Source organism: Schistocerca americana, chromosome 3, assembly GCF_021461395.2.
Source record: "Schistocerca americana isolate TAMUIC-IGC-003095 chromosome 3, iqSchAmer2.1, whole genome shotgun sequence".
Taxonomy (NCBI): Eukaryota; Metazoa; Arthropoda; class Insecta; order Orthoptera; family Acrididae; genus Schistocerca; species Schistocerca americana.
The window spans coordinates 531,507,940-531,531,617 of record NC_060121.1 but is presented as its reverse complement, the minus strand read 5'-3'; the positions used below and the strand labels follow the sequence as shown (position 1 = coordinate 531,531,617).

General features: G+C 40.7%; 1 protein-coding gene across 1 annotated transcript; it reads right to left on the bottom strand.

The window, feature by feature from the left end:
• Nucleotides 1-12,530: 12,530 nt before the first annotated feature.
• Nucleotides 12,531-14,697, bottom strand: LOC124606681 (thioredoxin, mitochondrial). Its single transcript, XM_047138696.1, has 3 exons — nucleotides 14,370-14,697; nucleotides 14,143-14,266; nucleotides 12,531-12,916 (listed from the first exon to the last, which is right to left on the bottom strand). Exons 1-3 carry the CDS (start codon nucleotides 14,573-14,575, stop codon nucleotides 12,773-12,775), a joined length of 474 nt encoding a protein of 157 aa, XP_046994652.1. The 5' UTR covers nucleotides 14,576-14,697; the 3' UTR covers nucleotides 12,531-12,772.
• Between the last annotated feature and the right edge of the window lie 8,981 nt (nucleotides 14,698-23,678).

The window sequence follows — 23,678 nt, the reverse complement described above, 5'->3', positions numbered from 1 at the left end:
GCTGTTACTTTTTTCTGCTGTTCTGTATACAGAAAATTTATACCTTACCTTCCATAAAGACCCATTATATCTTTCTGACACCAGTGCAACAAAGTAATGCCAGCCTGCAACTTCCTGAGAATGTTTTGTGACATTAAACCACTACCAGTATGTTGCCATGGTAATTAAAGGCAGGTGAAAGGAAGAGAATGATATATGATTCATAATATCTCTTAGAACTGACTTCAGAGTGTTGTTATCTTTTTGGTAATAAAACAGCTTTGTTAATCATTCAGCACACTAGCCCACAGACTTAAAAATAGCCTGTTCTGTGGAAGATACTGTCACAGTGTATGTAATAAATGTGAAATCTTTGCACACAATTTTATGATTCCAGCTGGACAAATTCTAGAACCATCATCATTCAGATTGAGTTTTTAAACCTCTACATATTATGGGAAAATTACTGTACTTTAGTTTTTTTATCCACAACTGGATAGTTTCTATTTCCTTTGTTTACTGTATTAATTTTTAAGGTGAAGCTGTTGTTAACAAAGGACAGTGTCAAGATCTCTCTGCAAAAACACTACCAACTTCTTAGATATGACAGAAAAGACTGAAGAAGATGGGAGAAGGGGGGGAGAGAGAGAGAGAGAGAGAAGGGGGGGGGAGAGAGAGAGAGAAGGGGAGAGAGAGAGAATGAATGAAATTAGTTATCTGTTAACCACATACAGTCAGGTATCCCATAGATGCCTATTTCCAAAGTATCAAGAACCAGTATTCATTTGAGGAATCAAAAAATACACTACTTTCATCTACATATCACTCTCATAGGTACCCAGGAGTTCCTAGACTAATTGCATAGTTTGCACACAGGCATCCAAGCAGTTACCCTTCACGTGATCCATACTCATTGAACGAGTAGATACCAGTACATAGTACAGACAGCGCTCTGTCCTGCACCTAGCTGGTCTGTAAAGTATGGGAGGAGATATAGAGGTGAGCTGTTGCCTTTCTTCGTCTGATTTGTTTTGACAATTTTGGTGCAGTCCACTGATTTTGTGGACTTAAGAGTGATGTTCTGGTGGTGCGATACGTATATACCGTATTTACTCGAATCTAAGCCGCACTTTTTCCGGTTTTTGTAATCCAAAAAACCACATGCGGCTTAGAATCGAGTGCAATGTAAGCGGAAGTTCTGAAAAATGTTGGTAGCTGCCGCCACAACAAACTTCTGCCGTCGAATATATGTAGCGCTACACAGGCATGCTTTGCAGGCACTGGCACCAAAACCTCTGCGTCAGTAAATAAATTAAATTATCCATCAAAGTAAATACAAATTCTGTATTGTTCTTCTTCGAATGTTGCAGCGTTTCAATGTACTACGAAAATCCGGCTGGCAAGAATGTTAGGCATGTTTGTCAATATGGCCAACTCTACGTTTGAATTTTTTCCTACCTGTGAGAAGAGATGGTTGCTAATAAGAACTTTTATGAATTGTGAATCACATACAGTATTCTCTTCACCATAAGAATAATACGAATATAAACATTTTTCCACGTATTCTTTCGCGTTTGCTACTATCTCATTTAAATTATGTCTGCCTGATAAACTACAAAACTAGAGTGAGACAACAGCAAACGCGGAAGAATATACATATCATGTCATGTTTATATTCGTATTATTCTTATGCGTAATAGTGATACAGTCTGAAATGAAGCACGGCAATTGACTAGATTTTTATATCTAAGATGACTCTAATTTCTTCTCTCTCTCTCTCTCTCTCTCTCTCTCTCTCTCTCTCTCTCTCTCTTTTTTAAAAAAAAAAAGCAGCAGTAGCGCGCACAAAAGCAAGCCATGTCGCGAGCGGCGACAGCTCGTAAACACTCATTATCAGAATGTGACAAACAATGCATGACACAGTAAAGTAAACACCTATAACAAAGAGAACGGCACTTAACAGATCAAAGAAAAATGAGCAATCAATTCAAACCAGACGAAGCACGTGAAAAAGGAAGGGTACCCATATAAATACGGACGGAGCGCCTGACACGTAGCAATGGCTACCTGGGAAAGAAGCTTACGTCTCGAACCAAACTATTGTAGCTGTATTGTCATTCATTCAACCTAAATTGTGTTCATATTACAATGGACCAACTTTGTTTCGATTTGGAGGTGCGGCCTAAAACTTTTCTCTCCCCTTGAATTTAGAGTCTCAAATTTCAGGTGCGGCTTAGATTCGGGAAATTTTTTTTCCCTTGATTTTGAATCTCACTTTTCAGGTGCGGCTTAGATTCGAGTAAATACGGTACATAATTTTTTTCAGGAAACTTGGCAGAGCTTGGCAGGTGCTGGTTTTCACTGTGTGACAACAATGTTCTATATACAGAGTCTTGTAAGACCATTGCTGCAGAATTTACACACACAACTTCAATCACATCTCCATTGTTTAGTCATTCTATCAAAAAATAATTTAAGAAACCACAGGGTAGCACTTATCTTACAAAGGCAAGCAGCTGTGCACTTCAGTCTTTGTTTGTACATGAGAAAAGGCAGACCACATGACAGTTTTCTTAAGCAGTTAGCTTCTGGTAAAAATACAGAAGAAACTATTTGTAAATAATTGCTTGGAGATTTATTAGGTGACATCTTTAGGCACTGTACTGAGAAAATTTAGAGTGAAATAATTTTTTTCTCTTTCAGCTCTGCTGACATTAAAACCATACTGTCGTAATGCATAAAGTCAGGCTATGGCAGGCACGGGTTGTAGTTAAAGGCTCTGAGGTGGAGCTACACCAAAATACATATTAAAATATATTTCTCATTTAAATACTACAGAATTTAAATTATCAGGACACATTTAGCATATTTCCCCCACAAGAGTAAAGTGATGACACTCAGTGTTTCTGGAACTGTTGGTATCAAGTGATGCTTTAAATAGGTAGTTGCTAGTCTCACTGCTTTGCTGTGAAATGCCACTTAGCTCTGTGTAGTTGAGGTTTGAGGGTGTGGCTTGTTTGTAGTACAGTTCTTATGGGTCTCCTGAAGGCTCCAGTGGTTGAGCCTATCACTATAGTGCATTAGAATATGGTGACAGAAGTGTAACTACCTAGTGAGAGTTCCACAAATGAGTGAAGGAAATAAGCATGGAAGACATGCATATTAGCAAGATTGAAACTGTTGCGCTGGACAGAGACGAAATGGGGCCTATGCCTTTTCACGAGCAAGTACTGTACTGACTGAGCTACCCAAGCACAATTCGTGACCCATCTTCCCGTCTTTACTTCCATCAGTACCTCATCTTCTACATTCCAAACTTCACAGAAGCTCTCCTGCGAAACTTGCAAGACTAGCACTCCTGGAAGACAGGATATTGCAAAGACATGGCTTATTCACAGTCTTGCAAGTTTTGCAGGAGCCCTTGTGAAGTTTGGAACGTAGGAGATGAGGTACTGACCAATATAAAGCTGTGAGGTCAGGTCAGGAGTTGTACTTGCCTAGCTCAATCAGGAGAGCACTTGCCCGCAATAGACAAAGGTCCTGCGTTTGACTCTCGGCCAGGAAGTTTCATCCATTCCCTTGCCTCTAATCTTCACTTAATACCTGTGTGAGACCAAACAAAGCATTGGCTCCCACCCTATCATCACACAAAAATCAGTTATGTAACAACTGCCTCACAGCCGGAAACCTGTAGTAGGTCATACAGTTGTTGGACAAAAATATTGAAACACTGCGAGAAATGCATATTGAAAATAAATGCAGACTCTTGCCAAGCCTGCAGGTTTTGCCATTGTACTCGACTATGAACGGCACCTGTGCAAAGTCCTGAACACATTGAAAGAATCAGTCGTAGTCAGAACAGTGTCATGTTCAATTGTGAGTGCATTAGGCCAGAGCTAATTGAATTTTTGTTGCTCATATGGTAGATGCTTGTGTAACTAAGATACCTGAAGTGTTCGGTATTTCCAGAGGTACTGTATTGGTATTGGCATAGAATGGGGCACAATGAGGGTGATGGGCCTTGAACTGGAACGAGATAGGACAAGTGGGCAGAAACTGTTGATGGGAGGATATGGAACAGTAGCTTACCGTAGATTGAGGTCAGAATGATTTTGGGAGAAGAGTATGCGTTGCAATGAATGTCCCATCCGTGTAGTTCAGAAAAGTTGGTGGTGGAGGGGAGGATCCAGATGGCTTAGGTTGTGAAATAACCATTGAAATGGAGCCCGTTATGTTCAACTGCATGTTGTGCCATGGGGTGGGCCCACTTTGCTCTGCACCACAGTTTGATGGTGGCAATTCATCCTGGTGGATAGTTGGTTGGTAGTCATACCAATATAAAAAGCTGTGCAATGATTGCAGCAGAGATGGTACAGGGCATGGTTGTTTTCACAGGAGGCCGGCACTCTGATGGGGTACGACATGCCTGTTATGAGACTGGAATAAAAAATGCTGGATGGGTGGACTGGGCAGATTTTGCACGTGGATCTTCCATAGAGATATGCTCCCTGTGGCAAGGGATTGGAGTGGCATAGGGATGGACTAAAATGTTGTGTATATTGAGTCAGCAGCAGAACACTGCTTTAGGCGGAGTGGGAAGGATCTTGGGTAGGATGTCCCAAGATTACCAAGTAGGTAATCAGTCAAGACAAAGGATTTGCTACAGCAGGTCCAGTCGGGGTAGTTATTGCATGATGGGGGTGCTCTTTCGTAGCTGGTTCTTGGGTGTGTGGTGATATGGCACAGGAAACTGTTTGTGAACAAGATCCCTAGCTAGTTCCTGTCTGTGAAGGCCTTTGCGAGACCTCCAGCATACTGGGCAAGGGAGTTCCCGTCACTGAGACATGCTGTCCATGGATGGTCAGGCAGTTTGGAAGAGGTTTTTTGGTGTAGAAGGGATGGCAGCTATCAAAATGCAGATACTGTTGGTGGCTTTATGTCGACAGAGTTGTGGATGGAGGCATCTGAGAGGAAATGGTCACTATCCAGGAAGGTGGCACATGGGGTTTGAGGAGGATCGGGTAAAGTGGATGGGAAAGAAGGTGGTGAGGTTGTGAAGCAATGAGAATAGGGTGTATTTTATTTTGAGTGCAGATCATGAAGATATCATCAATGAACATGAATCAGACCAGGGTTCCTTCTTCTTCTTCTTCTTCTTCTTCTTTTAGGCTAGGAAGATTCCTTTTAGATGGCCCATAAACATGTTGCCATAGGAGGGTGCCATGGAGGTACCCATGACAGTGGTGCAGATTTTTTTTTTTAATACCTTCCATTCAAAGGAGTACTTATATGTTACGATATAGTTAAACAATGGAAGTTCTAGGGTGGAATATCGACAGTATTATGAAAAGGATAAATTGCTGCTCACCTTAAAGACAACACGTTAAGTTGCAGACTGCCACACATTATAGCTTTCGACCAAAGCCTTTCCAGCAAAGAACACACACACACACAAGAATATTTCATGTGCGCATGACCTCTACCATCGGCAGCGCCAACTGGAATCGAAAGCTGCCGGTGGTAGTGGTCATACATGCTTGCTTTTGTGAATGTGTGTGTTTTCTTAGCTAGAGAAGGTTTTGGCTGAAAGCTATAATGGATGACAATTCCTTCATTGTGTGTGTCTGCAACTCAGAGGGTTGTCTTTACAGTGAGTAGCAATCCATCTTTTTCCTAATTTTATTAGGATAGAGTTATTAAGTTGTATGAGGAATAAGATAGTGGATTCAGAATCTGAAGGATGTTGGAAGAAGTACTATCCAGTAGTGGCAAGACCATGACATGAGGGATTTTGATGTAGAGGGAAATGGGGCCAACAGTGACAAGTGGGAATCCAGGTGGTAAAGGATAGGGGATGGTGGACAGTTGGTAAAGGAACGGGTTGGTATCTTTGATATGGAAGGCTAGATTTCAGGTAATGAGTTGCAGGTGTTCAGTGAGGGCTGAAATTCTTTCAGTTGGAGCATAATAACCAGCTACAATTGGATGTCCAGGATTGTGGTTTTTGGGGAGCATGCGGAAGGTGGATGTGCAGTGCGTCATAGGGTGAGGGAGGAAATGGATTCAAGGAGAGGTTCTTGAAAGTGCATAAGGCTTTAAACTGGGATTGGAGATTGTTGGACTTCTGCGATGGGATCAATCTGGCAAAGTTTATAGGCGGAATAGGTTACTGGCAGAGGCCTTCTGCAAGGTAGTAACTGCAATAAATAACAACAGCGGTAGAATCTTCGTGTCCACATGGGATGATTAGGTCAGGATCTGTTTTGAGGCTGCATATGGCTGTCATTTCTTATGCTGAAATATTGCTGTTCTTGGGAAGGGATTTGGGGAATGATGGTGACGCAAAGTTGGAGGTAAGGAATTCCTGAGAGGTGAGAATGGATGATGAGGTGAGAAGAGATGTGGATCACGGTTGGATTGTGGTGTGAACAGGGTGACAGGGTTCAGCGTTGGTGTTAGGTTTTTCTCTGGCTGGAGGGATTGGTGGCAAAGAAGTGTTTCCATTGCAGGGATCCCAAGAAAGAGAGTAGTTCTTTTGTCAAGTCCAACAGGGTTAAATTTGGGTGTACAGGTGAGGCTTTTGGATGGGGATGACACTTCTGCAGGGTTGAGGGTTTTGGTGGAAAGATTAAAAATAGTGATATGGTATTGTTTCAGCTCTGAATTTAGTGGATTGTTGGTAGAGAGTTTGGGGGATGTGACAAGTTGAAAAGATCAGCTAGGCACAAGCTGAGTGCTAAGAGGGGTTTACTGGGAGGAAGACTGTAGTCTGGTTGGATGGTGAAAGGACAGGGCATAATGCCAGGAGGCTATGGGGGAGGGAGAAGGCAATTGGGAGCAGAGAAGGGGAAAAGACTGGTGTATATATTGGCAAAGAGTGGTGCACATTGGGGGTGAGGGATTGTAAATTAGGAGGAGGTAATAGGACAAAGGGTGGAAACTGTTGGATGGAAGAGTGTGGGGACAGTAGGGTACCGTAGCTTGAGATTGGGATGATTTCAGGAGTGCAAAATGTGTTGATCATAAAAGCTGGCGGTGGAAGATATTAACCAGATGTCCCTGGCTGTGAAGGAGCCATTGAAATCGAGCCTGTTTATGTTCAGCTGCATATTGTACCACAGGGTAGCCCACTTTGCTCTTAGCCACAGTTTGGTGGTGGCGATTCATCCTGGTGGACATTATGATTGGTAGACATACCAATATAAAAAGCTGTGCAATGATTGCAGCAGAGCTGGTATAGGAAATGGCTGCTTTCACAGGTGGCCTGGCCTCTGCTGGAGTAAGAGAAGCCTGTGACAGAATTAGGATAGTGCTGGGTGGGTGGATTGGGCAGGTTTTGCATGTGGGTCTTCTGCAGGGAGATGATCCGTGTGACAAGGGGTTGGGGGAGAAGTGGCATGGGGATGAACTAGGATGTTGTGGATGTTTGGTGGATGACAGAACACCACTGTGGGAGGGGTGGGAACTCAGCATGTCTTCTTTAGGGTGAATAGCAATCTATAATTTCCGTAATATTGTTTATATTCCAACCTGAACTTTCCATTGTGTTTATTTTGCCTAACAAATTTTCTTCTGTCCCACAACCTAGTGAGGTTTTCTTTTGTGACTGTTCTCTAAAGCTTTCCTCTACATAGTGTCTTTCTTTCCCTTCTTTTGTGTCTTTTTTTATCACCTCCCAAGCTGCACATACACTGACATCCAAGCCACACTGCATCAACAGTCTCATCTGTGCTCAACACATGGCTATGTGACTGAACGGATTGTTGGTGCAGCATCTCATCCCCCAAATTCTTCCCACTGTTAATTATAACTAATCAACCCCCCTCCTCCTTTCTTCACTTATCCTTACATACAAATACTCCTATATACCATCCATTCCATCCATGTTTTATGTGTATTTCTCCCTGTCAGAGTATTTTTACATGTGCATATTTTTACACACCTTGCTCCATTATCCAGCTCCCCTCTGTCACCTAATGCCTTCATTTGCTCATTTCCTACGTCATTTCTTGTTTCTCCAGTGCCATCGTTGCCCTAACAAACCCGTCAAAATGAACCTACGGAAAGCTACTGTCCCCACACCCTCCACCCAACAGTTTCTGCCCCTCTATCCTATCATCTCCTTCAAATTCATGTCCACTCACCCTCATCATGCACTGCTCTCTGCCAATGCACCACTCGGGCTTTTCCCCTTCTCTGCTGTTCTCCCCCTCTGTGCCTTGAAGCCTTGCCCTCCCCCCATCCAGTCCTTGCATGCTTTGCCAAGCAGCACTGACTCCCTGCCCACATACCCTGCTATCCCTGCCCCACTCTGAACTGCTGCTTCCTTTCGACATGACACATTTGCTTTCTGGTCTGAAGTAGCAGTCACATATGTGTGAAGTATGCTTGCTTGTGTGAATGCGTGTGTGTTTTCCCTTCTGAAGAAGGATTTTGTCGAAAGCTCTAATGTGTAACAGTCGTCGTCCCCCCCCCCTACACCCGTCTGCAACTCAATGTGTCATCTTTACAGTGAGCAACAATCTATCTTTCTCATAATATTGTTGATATTTGAACATGGACTTTCCATTGTTTGACTTCCTGTCACTTAGAACTTAGCCTGTTTTACTTAATAAGGACAATCAGATGCCACAATTGCTTTCAACATTTACTAAGTGATTTTTATGAGTCTTATTGTTAATGTTATTTACAACAACCTAGTACATTAAATTGGGAGCTGCAAGAGGCTGTTTGTGAATTATGGTATTATATACAGGGTAGTTGTAACATCAGAAAGTTTTAGTAAAAAAGCATTAAAACGTGCAGAGGAATGACACTTGGTGTCAGGCCTCAAAATTCTGTATACAAATGTAACATACTGCATACAAACAGACGGAAGGACTCACTGTTTTTTGATTACACAGTTGGCAGCCACACACTATGGACACAAGTACTTGATATCTAAGAATACACATACAAAGTGATTTAAAGTAGGCTGACCATATAAAATTAGTTGTAATAAAGACAGAAGCCAAACAGATTCTTTGCATGAATCATAAGGAAATGTAGTTTAACAACATAGGAGGTAACTCGCAGAACCTTATTTTGACTGCTTCTGTAGTACTGCATTTCAGTGTGGTCTCCGGGGACTTGTTTTGCTTTGTACAAATTAATCACAAGGTACTCATCCAGGTCCAGATGCAACAAGGGAGGTGCTGAGGATCACACTGCAAAAAGAGTTCTGAAACATATTACTTCCTTCCATATATATGAGAGGCAATCAAAAATTTTGCATTTGAAGCCCATACAGACCAGAATCAGTAGGCCAATCAGGTAAAAATCACCGACGCACTGGACACTCATTAGGTAAAACACCTTGTCCTGCTGCTCATCCTCGTCCAACAGGAGTCAATCCTATCAGACCTTTTTTTAAGGGACCAAAGGTGTGATAATCACATGGGTAGGGATCAGGACTATAGGGCAGGTCTCGAGTGTCTCCCACTTGAGTTGGTGTAGCATCTGCATAATGACATTTGCAATTGGGGGGCGGCGGCGGCATGATTTATCATGAAACAGCAGCACCTCTTATCATAAGTGTCCACCACTCCACCCAAAAAACAGCCATTTTTTACCCATTCTTTGACATCCAGCATCTTCCCAACAGTCTAGAAACAACCACTACATGCCCATTTGCACTGAACCAGAGTTATCCAAGGCTTTGCAATATGTAGTCCACAAACAGCTAATTATTTAACATGAAATAACCTTTTAAATGAATACCAGTCTGGTTTCTGGCAAAATCACAACACAGTGACTCCTCTTGTAAAAGTGACTGATGAACAGAAACAAGCTCTGGACAAATAACAGACAGTTATTATGTGCAATGTGCACTTTGGATTCCAGCACAGCTTTCAACACTGTTTCTACTTGTTAAACTCACAAGTCAAAATATTTGTGCTGCGCAATAGTTTCACCCGTACCTTACATTCCACCAACAGCATGTAATGATCAAACAGTGGAAAATCCAGGATGGAATATAACAGTATTATGAAAAGGAAAGTTGCTACCCACCATAGAGCGGAGATTCTGAGTTGCAGATAGGCGCAACAAAAAGCCTACCACAAATAAAGCATTCGGTCACTAAGGCCTTCGTCAAAGGCCTTAATGACCAAAAGCTCTATTTGTGACAATCCTTTCAAGCTTAAAAAAATAAGCTCAAGCTCTTAAGAGTCACTAAGACTACTCATACTTGACTATGGTGATGCTATTCACCAAGGGCTTTTGTAAAAAAAAAAACTCACACGGGTGATGAATGCTTGTCTATGATACATGTGATGTATGCTAATATGACAGTGTCACTCCTGTTTACCAACAATTATCATGGCTAGTTGCTGATAAACATAGAGACCATCATACACTCTATTTGCTTTATTGCCTTCTCAAGCACTATTATTTGAACACACAGCGAAAATACTCATTCTCAACAAAGTAAAATCCCTTCTGTACCATCATGCAATGCTGCTGTGTTCTCTAAATCATTTTCTGTCATGTAAAGCTAACTCTGGAACAATCTTCCTCAAAACAACAGATAAATTAAATTACTTACAAACTTCAAAAGACAGCTAATGGCCCACCTACCATAATAGCTATCTCTGATAAACTATTTTGTGTCTGACTTTTGTTAATCATCCCTTCCCTACAATTTTTCCCTCCCCCTTGTCAGCAGAGTTCCTTATTCAAATTCTGTACTCTCTTAACAGCCACTGTTACTGCCCATTTCAATCTTCTCCTTCTTTCACCTTTTCCACTTCAGATAACACTAAGGAAGCATGGCTTTGAATGTGCTAAACAAATGTATATCATTCTTAGTGCCTATTATTGTTGTTGTTATATCTGTGGTATGTGTTGTTTCTTGTCAGATGTAGGAAGGAGCCTTAAGGCCATAATCTGGTCAGGCTATTCAAGCAATAAATTATAAATAAATCTATTCTTTTCAACAGTTTTTAAACACCTTGCAACAAGAGCAAACATGGCTTATGAAAACATACTGACAACACACAGTACATTGCGCAGAAAGACAAACTGGTCATGTTTCAATAGGGAACCATTGTCTTGAACTTCGTAAGTTTGGTACTGTGGGCATTAAAGTTTGAGAATGATGCTGTCCAAGTATCAGATAGTGTTTGGTTTTCTTACTAGTTATGCAAACTATTGGCCACCAGTGTAAACCGAACATATGATGCCACACCTAATAAATAGGGTAACTTTCTTTGTAGGCACGTGTTTGGCCTTGGAACATCATTAGTTTACTATCCTGTTCAACGCGCTAACCATTGGATGCATCAGGAAATGGTAAAAACGTGCAAACAAAGAGTGTACACTGACTTTGACTACTACATTCTCTCTGCTCACTGTGAAAACGTATGAACTTCATTATCATTGTGAACCAAGATTAGAAATTGTTTTCCACCAATTTTCTTCAGTTGCTATACAGTCCATTTTCATTAACAGCTCATTTATATCATGCAAATAGTTTTCCACAATAGGAAACATCAGAACATGGTTATGAGGGACCAGGTTAGAACCACGGGGAATGATAGTCCAATTTCTGTGGGCTTCAGGAATTTAATGATCTGTTTCATGCTGCAGAGTGAGGTGCAAATGGCTCTGAGCACTATGGGACTCAACTGCTGAGGTCATTAGTCCCCTAGAACTTAGAACTAGTTAAACCTAAGGACATCACAAACATCCATGCCCGAGGAAGGATTCGAACCTGCGACCGTAGCGGTTCCAGACTGCAGCGCCTTTAACCACACGGCCACTTCGGCCGGCCATGCTGCAGAGTCTTTGTCCTGCTGTTAGCCACATTGCTCAAAGCTTTTCTAAAAATTTTGCTCTGCTTACTGTTACATACTATGTGACAACCCTTTGTCTTCCCAAAATGAAGTTACGTTAAAACTTTTCAAGAGAAAAAATTGGTATGCTCTCATTTCTTGATAACTTTTTTGTTGGTGGATTACATTTGAATATCTAATCTATTGACATCTAGCTTTTGGATCCCACAACTAAATACATTGTGACAATAGCACAAGTGAGTGTGTGTGTGTGTGTGTGTGTGTGTGTGTGTGTGTGTGTGTGTGTGTGTGTATCTGCCTTTGGGGCATACATTTTTGTCATTTGCTAGAGTGAGGCACCTGTCAGGCTGAAACTATCTGGACTCCAAGACAGTTGTGTCTTAAATGCTGGACATACACAATGAAGCAATCTGTAGTGTCATTTCAGCCCTTAGCAACTCGGATGTCTGGAACTATGTTCACCTCTGCAAAGATGTTTTTCTATGTCGCTGCAGTTGCAACATACACACTCCTGTCCTTGTCTTCCAATGAGGTTCTCCAGAAATAACAAAATACACGAGAAGGTGAAAGTTTCTCACGAGCTTTCTGCATTAATAGTTCAACAAGTTTAAACTTCCACAGGTAAATCATGCAAGATGCTACTGTTGTGGTTGTGTGAATACCCATGTATTAGTAGAAACTGAAAAATTAAACCAGAAAGGACAATGGTATGAAACATTTCAGGGTTAACTTTTTATTACCAGTGTCTTATTACAGTGAATATTAATTGCACAAGAGTGAACACCATCTGTGTTATGTATAGGCCTATAGAGCCTTGTTCTCGGGAAAGGAGTGGTTTAATTATATTCATTTCTGCATTACGTTTGACGCATAACAAAATTTACAGAACATTATTGAACTATGTGAAATAATATTCTGAGAACATATATCACAGTAAGATCTTTGTAATGTTTTCAATTCTATGATGCCTTTGCTGCTGCTGCCGCAGTACTTCCGCATATATTATCAACAAACTTTTTTAGCTTGTCAACATCTTGCAGGCCAATTAAACGATCTTCTTCCTTGCCATCCTTTATTGCTACAAGCACAGGGACTGAAGAAACCTGGAAAAATAAATGAAAAATAGTCATTTGCTTAATAGGACGTAATTGTAAATTAACAATGAGACCAAGCAAAGTGCCTGTGTGTGTAGTGGGCACACGCGCATGCACCCACCCAGAGAGAGAGAGAGAGAGAGAGAGAGAGAGAGAGAGAGAGAGAGAGAGAGAGAGATTAATATCAGGTTGTTGCCAGGAATAGGTGGAAACCAGCCAGCACATCATGTATAGCTTATTCTGCCAATCGTTTTAAAAACAAAATCATTAATGACACACATAGAAACAGCAGGTTGCCCATAATCTAAACATCTGTTATACCATTGCTTGTCTTAATCCCTCACTCCTCTTTCTCCTCTATTATGCATACAATGCAATGTAACTGTATGATGAGATACATTTAGCATTGTTTTCATTGTCACTTTTCTTGAATATCATGTCCACAACTACATATATGTGTAAATTCTTTAATGGATGTTATGATAGGCATAATGAAACTCTTCCTGTTTGTCATGGATTCCATCTGGTGTTACCTGATCCTTAAGATTATTACTACGTGGGCTGTAGTGTATAAACAGATTATAGCGGAGCAGCTCTCTTGGAAAGTAAACTGTGATACCACAGGTTATTTATCACTACTGTACATGAAACAATCTTTAAGTGCACTGTCAGCTGGAATGTAGTGCCAATCACAACATTAAATTGCTATAAATGGTTTGATATCATTACTCTGTAGTTTGAGACTTGAGTTTGAAGTTTGTTGCAGCACTGCACATATTACAGTTATAAATAAATTTCGGACTGCAACTTTAGGAAACACTGAATATTGTTGAATTTATGGAAAAATGTCACAAATTTTTGACTGCATACACAATTATGCTGTACTGTATATACTAGCAACATGACATACTACTTCCTTCACAAAAGTTCATGTCAACGACTCTTCTTACAGTTAGTTGGTGCTCCAGCCTCTAAAGTAAGCAGTGATCGTCTGCCTTTTAATCAGAGAACAGTGCGTCATATCGTATGGGCACAACAAATACAAGTTAGTACTACAAAGTGCTGTTTGCATGCACCGTGTGTGTTACCCTACTGTGTAAGTCACCATACTGTTTATTCGTAAAAATATACAGCTGACTTGACACCAATAAATAAATCTCTCGGCAAGTTTCAAAACAGCGCACACTCCGTTGCAGTATGAACAATTCGTTCTGAAAATACAAAAGTACACTTACGTCATAATCCAGTGCCAGATCTGTTTGTTCATCAATGTCTACCTTCGCAAGAACTACCTGTCCCTTTTTCTCAGCGATGACAGATTCAATACGAGGCGCTAACATTCTACAGGGGTTACACCATCTATCAAAAAAACAAAATATATTTAGTAACACAGAAAAATTAGAGGCAGCTGATAAGCAACTTGGTAGACAGTAGCTGTGCGCTGCCTACAGATAATACTTACGTTGCGAAGAAATCTACAATAACAGGAACTTTACTATTCTTCACTCTTTCATTGAAATCATTTACATCCTGGATTTTAAACGAATTAAAATTGTTGCAACTGACTGATATGTTTCTGACCAGCGTTGTTTTAGTACCAAACGCAGTAAAACTTTCCTTCGAGGAGTGCCTTAGTAACGGAGAAATATTAACCAAAACACGCTGCATGGTGTCAATACTTCCGCTTGCCCTGACCTTTCCTCCTAACCACTGTAATGTATGCTGTCACACACGATCACTTGCACAACATTCCGTAAGCTCTCCTTCGTGCAGAAAGATAACACACTTCATTCTAGCCTAACCCCTGACTTGCAACTACGGCTCCAGGCTCGAAGCGAGCCGAATTTAGGCGGGAAATACGAATTTAAGTAATTTGTGCATGGCGCGCAGCACAAAGCCAAACTGATCCTTACACCTGACAGGTACAATTTATCACTCAAATTAAACGCATTTGCAAAAAAAGTCTTTCGTTATACCTGTTATCTTACATAAGCTCTACCAGTTCTCTGCTGATAACAGATGATTCCAAATTCGTGCTTTGTGTTGCATATCACTGGCACTCACCCCGCTGTACCCATTTATTACTTCTGGAGTGGAAATCAATAACGGGCTAAGTGCCAAAATAAACTTTTTGAGTTAGACCCGAAAAACCAAGCTAAGTGCCATCCTACCAGCAACCTGAAAAGCGGGCTAAAAGCTGCAATCATTTCTTGTAAGGCATATAAGGTCCGAAAGATGACATGAGCCGTATGTGCTGTGGAGGCTGTGTTTGAACACGAGCTGTTGGAATAGTTTAAGCAATGGAAAATCCAGAACGGCATAATAACAATATTATGAAGACGATGGTTGCTACTCACTATACTGCGGACATGCTGAGTCGCAGATAGACACAATAAAAAGATTGTCAAACAAAGCTTTCGGTCAAACAGGCCTTCACCAGAATAGACAACATACCACACAGCTCATGTTTGACAGTATTTTGTTGTGCCTATCTGCGACGCAGCATCTCCAATATGTGGTGAGTAGCAACAATCCTTTTCATAATATTGTTTGAATAGTTTACGTCACAGTTCGGAAAATCTCGGGTTATGCTCGATCTTTTGATGGGCTTGCGATCTAGAGACGGTTCTTGAGACTAGTGGTGGGCAGGAAATCGCGTATCTGTTAGAAATCACAGTGATTGAGAAGTCACAGATATCACAATAACAACTTTACAAAATCTAACTGCGATTTCAGTCACAGTTAGCAGTCGCAAGTAGCATTTCATATTCAACGCCGTGAGTCATCTGTTGGCCGAATTCCGTACTGCTTTCTGCGATTTCAGTGACAAATCGCGGCTAGAAGTCGCAAGTAGCAACTAAAAAGCGTAGTTAACAGTGCTACCTGTTGGCCAAAGTTCGTACTACGCTCATATCTGCGACACGCTATCGAGTCTAACTGCGATTTCCGTGACAAGTCGCAACTAAGAGTCGCAAGTAGCAACTGAAAAGCGTAGTTAACATTCTTTTCCTAGTGCCATCTGTTGACCGACGTACGTACTTCGTTACGAGAGCCTTGTGCCTCACGAGGTCGACGTGCCGTGTGTGACTGTGTGCATAATACTGAATATGAAGGGCTTATTTCAATAGTGGTACAAGTCCACTTTTGTTCATTTTGAGATACAGAGTCGTAAAGTTAAATGAGTGCTGAAAAATCTGCAGTTGAGATACCAGAAATATTCAAGCATATGGCTTCTTGCTAGAGATGAACCTTTATTTATGTTTGTTTGGATCTTTAATTTCAGAAGCATTATAGACAAAAAAGTGGAGGTAATGGACTTGTACCACTATTGAAATAAGCCCTTCATATTATATGACGACATGCACATTCAGCATCAGCTATGGTTGGTGAAACACAGCTGTGACTCTGAATGTATTATATTAATAAGAAGCAACATTGCCTCTTTCTCCTGAAAATACCAAGTAACGTAACAAATGTGTTTGATTCTGTTTCCAATATGACAGTTTTGGTTAATACTCCACATGCCTACAGGACTTTGCAATGTTAACACAGCAGAACTCAGACACCTGTATAAGTGTAGTGAAATAAAAACAGTATTATTGTGTCATATGAATGCCTCACTTTTGTTCCGACACAGTTCAAGACTCGGGAGAAATGTTTTACACCTGGTGTTCTACATGGAAACTTCACACACAAGAACTTTTTGCCGACACTACTACCACCTACATAAGTAAGCTTTTCCTGTGTTACTTTCAAGTAATTCACTTAAGCTATTCCTGATTTAACTGTAGGATCTGTACTTCCCACTTTCGTATCAACAGCCTCAAAATGCATATTGTAGACTTCGGGATATGTTACAGGTCAGTGTCACACCAAAATTGTGGAGAAAGAGGGGGGGGGGGGGGGGGGGGGCGACATGTCACTCTCCAACAAGTGTTTACCAATAAATATGTGGCGGAAAATTACGGGTATAGGACGGCTTAACATGTGGAAAATGAGATTTTCATTATTCGCTCACTATATTTAACATTTATTATTCCTTTAAAATCGCACAACAACTTCAATAAAACACAGTTTAATCACTCATCTGCACACTTATTTCGCAATAATGTCACTTTTAAACTGCAAATCCTCTAAGAGCTCTCTTGAATCTTCATGAGTATCTCCCAACAGCCTTGATGTGGATAGATAACGTACAGCAACCTGAACTGTGTCTGCAAAATCACAAGAATTATTAAACAATTTTTGCTGTCACTAATTACAAGCAATATAATTGACAGAGTAGATTGCTAATATTTACTGTAATGAAAGCCACTCAATGGGGTATATTTCACATTTGCAAGAACGATCTCACTTAAGTAATTAAGTCCATCGAAACACTTACAAGGGAACATCCCCATCGCACCCCCCTCAGATTTAGTTATAAGTTGGCACAGTGGATAGGCCTTGAAAAACTGAACACAGATCGATCGAGAAAACAGGAAGAAGTTGTGTGGAACTATGAAAAAATAAGCAAAATATACAAACTGGGTCGTCCATGTGTAATATAGGCAATATTAAGGGCAGTATGAGACGAGGAGCGCCATGGTCCCGTGGTTAGTGTGAACAGCTGAGTTCTTCAGTTCAAATCTTCCCTCGACCGAAAATTTTAACTTTTTATTTTCAGTTTATGTGAAAAACTCTTATGTTTTCATCACTTTTTTTGGAGTGATTATTACATCCACAAGAAAACCTAAATCGGGCAAGGTAGAAGAATCTTTTCACCCATTCGCCAAGTGTACTAGTTAGGTGGGTCGACAACATATTCCTGTCATGTGACGCACATGCCGTCACCAGTGTCGTATACAAAATATCAGACGTGTTTTCCTGTGGAGGAATCGGTTGACCTATGACCTTGCGATCAAATGTTTTCGGTTCCCATTGGAGAGGCACGTCCTTTCGTCAACTAATCACACGGTTTTGCGGTGCGGTCGCAAAACACAGACACTAAACTTATTACAGTGAACAGAGACGTCAATGAACGAACGGAGAGATCATAACTTTGCGAAAATAAAGAAAGCAAAATTTTCAGTCGAGGGAAGACGTGAACCAAGGACCCCTCGTTCCGCAGCTGTTCACGCTAGCCACGTGACCACGGCGCACCTCGCCTAACATTGCCTTAATATTGCCTATCTTACGCATGGACGACCCAGTTTGTATATTTTGCTTATTTTTTCATAGTTCCACACAACTTCTTCCTGTTTTCTCGATTGATCCGTGTTCAGTTTTTCAAGGCCTATCCACTGTGCCAACTTATAACTAAATCTGAGGGGGGTGCGATGGGGATGTTCCCTTGTTAGAAACTAACCTCTCGTCTGACGAAAACGGTCTAAAGACGCAGTGGCAATTTCTCCAGATCTGCTGACAATGATATTTTGGGTTACAACTTTACTGAGTGATTGAAATGTAGTTCGGGTACCTGAGAACATAACAATACGTTAGAATTCATTTTCTAAACACGAAATATTACGGTACTGTATGGCTACTTACATATTAATTACACTATTAATATTTTCACAGTTGTTTCTTTAATACAAGATAAAAGCCAACGGAAGAACAAACGTAAAACATACTTACCAATGACAGGTTTGTTGAGATGCAATATTCTGTGTGGACAGATGTAGCTTTTTCATACGGTGGTAAGTCGCAGAAATCGCACGAGTCACAGAAATCGTAGAAGTCACAGAAATCGCAGAAGTAGCAGAAGTCGCAGAGATCGCGGAAGTAGCAGAAATCGCAGAAATAGCAGTGGCGGAGGGATACGCGACTTAGGTTCCTTAACTGCGACAAATCACAGTTAAGAATAACAGATATTGAATAGTAGCATTCACAGAAATCACTGATATCGGAAAATCGCAGTTTAGCCCAACACTACTTGATACTATCACAACGACCTGTCTTAGTAAAGGAGGTGGAAGAATGTCAAGTAACTAAGGACCTTATAACATTTATGGAGAATGCGACACCTAACAATTCATTTGTGATTACTATGCTTCATTCTGATGATTTTTGGTTTTAAAGAAACAGGCGATACACGTATTAAAATAACGAAAATAAGTATTTCCAAATGTCAGGTGAAAAAAATTACACCTGGTGTCGTCAAGACGAGAACAACTTTTAACGAACTTGAAGTCTGGAGCGCCTACAAGATTTTCTAAAAAGGGGTTGCCACTGACTGGATTTTAATAATAAAAGTGAAACACGGACTGAAATACCTCCTAGGCTGTAGGTCATGCGTAATAACGACAGCTAATAAATAAATAAAATATTGTAATCATGATTGTCCAATTTTCCGCTTTCGTTCGACCTGCGATCTAGTGACATCTGATGGTATTATCTCCAACATCGGTCGTGCTGCTGTAAGTCATTCTCGAGATAAACATTAGCCACTTTATTGCGATATATTTCTTACTCTGCATTTAATTCTTAATTAATTGTGTTGATTGTTTCACCTCACTGCTGCCGCCTTCTTTTCAAACTGATTATCGTATGGTAATGTTTTTAACTCCTTTTCTAATATGTGATCAGGAACTGAATTTCTCGTTTCCAACCCAAATTATTACCGGCTCTCATAAACAAATAAAACGTTATAGTGCATTCAACCAAGTAACATTTTTGGAGGACAACATGTTCGTCTAAACCAGCTTAAATGTCTAGTACTGTATGAGAAATCAAACACAACATGAGGTTATGCAGTGGTAGGATTTCATGATATTTTCGGGAAATCTCGAGCCCATTCAAACGCGAGCCCGCTGGTTTAAGCGAACGAAGAACCACAAAGCTTTGTAATTGAGAGCATTATCTGCGGCACTACTGAGCAGCCACACTCTGTTTTTTGTTCCTGCTTGTTAACTTCACGAAAGCGGATTGTAAATAGAAGGATTTACAGTGACATGAGCAGAAAAATAAAGAAGGGAGAGTCAGTTCACGATGAAAGAAAGCTTCTTAGAACTGAAGGGAAACCATATGTGAGCAGTAAAAACTTATTGCTGGAAGCAGAAACTGAGCCTACAGAAAGTTGTGTACTAAATATTCGTAACTAATATCTAATGTTATTATGTAATATTTTGTTGTTTTGTGCAAGTCTTGTTTCAGTTCAGCTGCAAGTGGTTGTGTCCCATATAAACAAAGAAAAATTCTGTTCCAAGACTTTTAAGCACTCAAAGATTCCGTGTAGCAAATCTCCTATTTGACGGGTTTTGTTGTCATTAAGTGTGTGAACAGAAGGCGTCATTCTCAGTATGGTGACGCTAAAGACCACAGGTGGCGTACAGTACGTTACTCGTGGCTAGATGGAATGGGTGACATTGTCCAGGCCTGTAAGATCACTTTTATGTCTGTTTTTGCAATAACCAAAAGCAGAATCGAAGCTCTTGTGTTCGCACAGAGGAAAGGTGAAGTAGCGTTCACAGAAAAGTGGGGTGATATGGCATAAAGAAGTAGTTCACGGCAGCAGATGAGAAGCTTGTTTTCGGAATATGTCAACTCTTTTTCAAAAATCAAGAGTCATTATGGAAGAAGAAATAGTAACAAGGAGTATTCTGGCCAAGATCTGAACGTCAGCAGGCTTTACGGTGCCTTTAAGGAGAGATATCCAGACTCCGAGAGTGCATCTACATCAACATCTACATCTAATCTCTGCAAACCACTGTGGGGTGCACGGCAGATGGTACGTCACATTGTATCAGTTATTAGGGTTTCTTCCTGTTCCATTCACGTATGGAGTAATCATTTAAAGCCGGTTCTTGAAACTTTGTTAATAGACTTTCGTTTGGATAGTTTACATCTGTCTTCAAAAGTCTGCCAGTTCAGTTCCTTCAGTTTCTCTGTGACACTCTCCCACGGATGAAACAAACCTTTGCCCATCTCTGTATGCGTTCAGTATCCTCCGTTGGGCAATATTCTAGAACTTTAGCAATATTCTAGAACCAGTCGCACAAGTGATTTGGAAGTAATCTCTTTTGTAGACTGAGTGCACTTCCTCAATATTCTACCTGCTTTATCCTCGACTGAACCTATGTGATCATTCCATTTCATATCCCTACAAAGTGTTACACCCAGGTATTTGTATGAGTTGGCCAATTACAACAGTGAGTCACTGATATTATAGTCATAGGATACTATGCTTTTTTCATTTTGTGAAGTGAAGTTTTACATTTCTGAACTTTTAGAGCAAGTTGCCAATCTCTGCACCATGCTGAAACCTTATCAAGATCTGACTGAATATTTGTGCTGCTTCTCTCAGATAGTACTTAATTACAGATAACTGCATCATTTGCAAAAAGCCTGATTTTACTATTAATATTGTCTGCAAGGTCATTAATATACAGCATGAACAGCAAGGATCCCAACATACTTCCCGGATGCAAACCCAAAATTATTTTTTCATGTGACGATTTCTCCCCATCCAAGATAATATGCTGTGTCCTCCCTACCAAAAACTCCTCAACCCAGGGTGGGTATGGTACTGAGTCAAATGCTTTTCGGAAATCAAGAAACACTGCTTCTACTTGGTTGCCTTGATCCAAAGCTTTCAGTATGTCATGTGAGAAATGTGTGAACTGGGTTTCACGTGATCGCTGTTTTCACAATCCATAGTGGGTGACATTGAGAAAGTCATTCTGTTCAAGGTTCATTACGTGTAAGTTTTATTATAAAACCTAACAAAAACTTTTCCCATAAATTTCATTCCGTCAGCCAATCATTGATATTTGCTCTAAACGTGACACTATTAGCAGAGCTGTCACAAAAACAGAGGAAGGAAAGGGAAGAAAAGAAACAGCAGGAAGCAGACCAAAGACAGGTGATCATCATTAATGAAATTAGTGAAATTCAGAAGCGACAAGACAAAGAGGAAAAGAGACAGGACGAAGTCCTGAAAGAAATTAAGGAAATCCAAAGGAGAGCTGAGGAGTTTGTTGAAATCGTAAATCAGGTCAGGAATGAAATTGAGGGTATAAAAGCAGAGGTTGACGACATTAGGAAAACGTCGGATGATGCGCGAGAAGTAGCAGTAGAGTCCAACTGTGAGGTTAGGACAGTCAGACTAGTAGCATGAGATGTACAGGAAAATACCCAAATTTCGTGAGATCAGACAGAGCTGGCAATGGTCGAAGTGAGCGCAACCAAGATGACTATTTCTGCTCTCAAAAAACAGGGACAAGGAGTAGCTGAAAAGGCACAGGAAGAAATGTTAAAAATAAAAGAAGAGCAAACATGTCTCACTACCCAGCAGAATTACTTGGCTCATGAGATGAGACAAATGTGCGAACGGGTCGCCCGTGTAGAAGTTCAGCGCGATGCCACAGCACTTCGCCGTGAGGTTTTTGACCACCAGGTATGTGAAAGATAAAATTTTACAACTTAACCCGTAGCCACATCCCTGGCACAGGCCGATAAATGGCAGGAGCGCCCGCTTAGCGGTATATGGCGCTCGACGGAGCGCGTGCAGCCTGTGGCGCGTAGCGCAGAAGTACGGAGCCGGACCACCGTTACGCTTAACTCAGGCGTACGGAAACATTACCACGTAACTCTGATGACAAGAGACGTGGGTACGGCAGCCTTCAGGGACCGGCGGGCCATGAAACCTTGGGCTCATGCACACCAGCAGTTAAAGTCCTGAAACACGTATGTAACGCAGCAGCGATGGCGAGGCATTGTAGCATCTGTGACCAGAGAGTATGCGCTTGACCGCGCGAGTGTTGCGAGCGGTTCTCAGTCAGTAGTAGTCTTTGCGAGTTAGTTGTCGCTATGCAGAGTAGCAGTCAGTCAGTCGTTGCGAGTCTGTAGCTCTGTCTAGTTGAGAGCAGTACTCAGTCTGTAGTCGTCATGCAGAGCGGTCGGTCAGTAGTAGCAGCCCAGTGCGGTTGTGTGATGTAGGCGGTCGGCAACAATGGTCAAGTTGAGGAATAAGGTATACTGTTAATTAATATAATCATTAGATAATGAAAAATTTTATTTATTGTAATTATTCTCCAACAAGTCTCCCAATAATAATTTTTTATTTCAAAAGCATTTTCTCAAAAGTTTAATTTTTTTTGAACTAAAGATCTCGTTGCACTTCCCATTTCATTCCACTTCTTTTTGAAGAAAAATTTCACTAGAATTACAAAAAAAAAAAAGGAGAATATTATTATTTGCAATGTAGTTCCTCCAAGTGGTGCGCAACAACAAGAGCAGATATGTGACATCCATTTATTCTGAGGTAAGACTTTAATTCTGATTGTTTTTACACAGGGCCAAAGACCGATATTTCGGTTTAATTGAATTTTCTTGTCACTGAATGGACTTTAATTTTTTGAAGGATTTATAATTGAGTCAGATTGCGAATTTCACATTTGTTGCCATTGTCAGTACATTTGATTGTAGGCAGGTTACGCATAGAGCCATGTCCATCAGCATTTCTAATTAGTATCTTTATTTTCTTTTAAAATTTTTGTGGGGAGGTTACACTTGGCTCCCATTTCTATTAAGTATTGCTATATTTTCTTTTAAAAATTGCGGTGGGGAGGTTACACTTGGCGACACCCAGTCCAGGATCGTATTTCGTTGAGAGTCTTTTGAGCGACAGTCAGATATCTGCTCTTATTTGCTTAGATAATTAGGATTTGGCGCAACGCTTTTAATAATATTGTGACTTTCTTTCTACAGGTCAACGGCAATTTGCTGCTTTGTTGTATTTGTGTGTTGCTTTTGCATTGTGCTTATTTGTTTTGTGAAAAATTTTGACTAT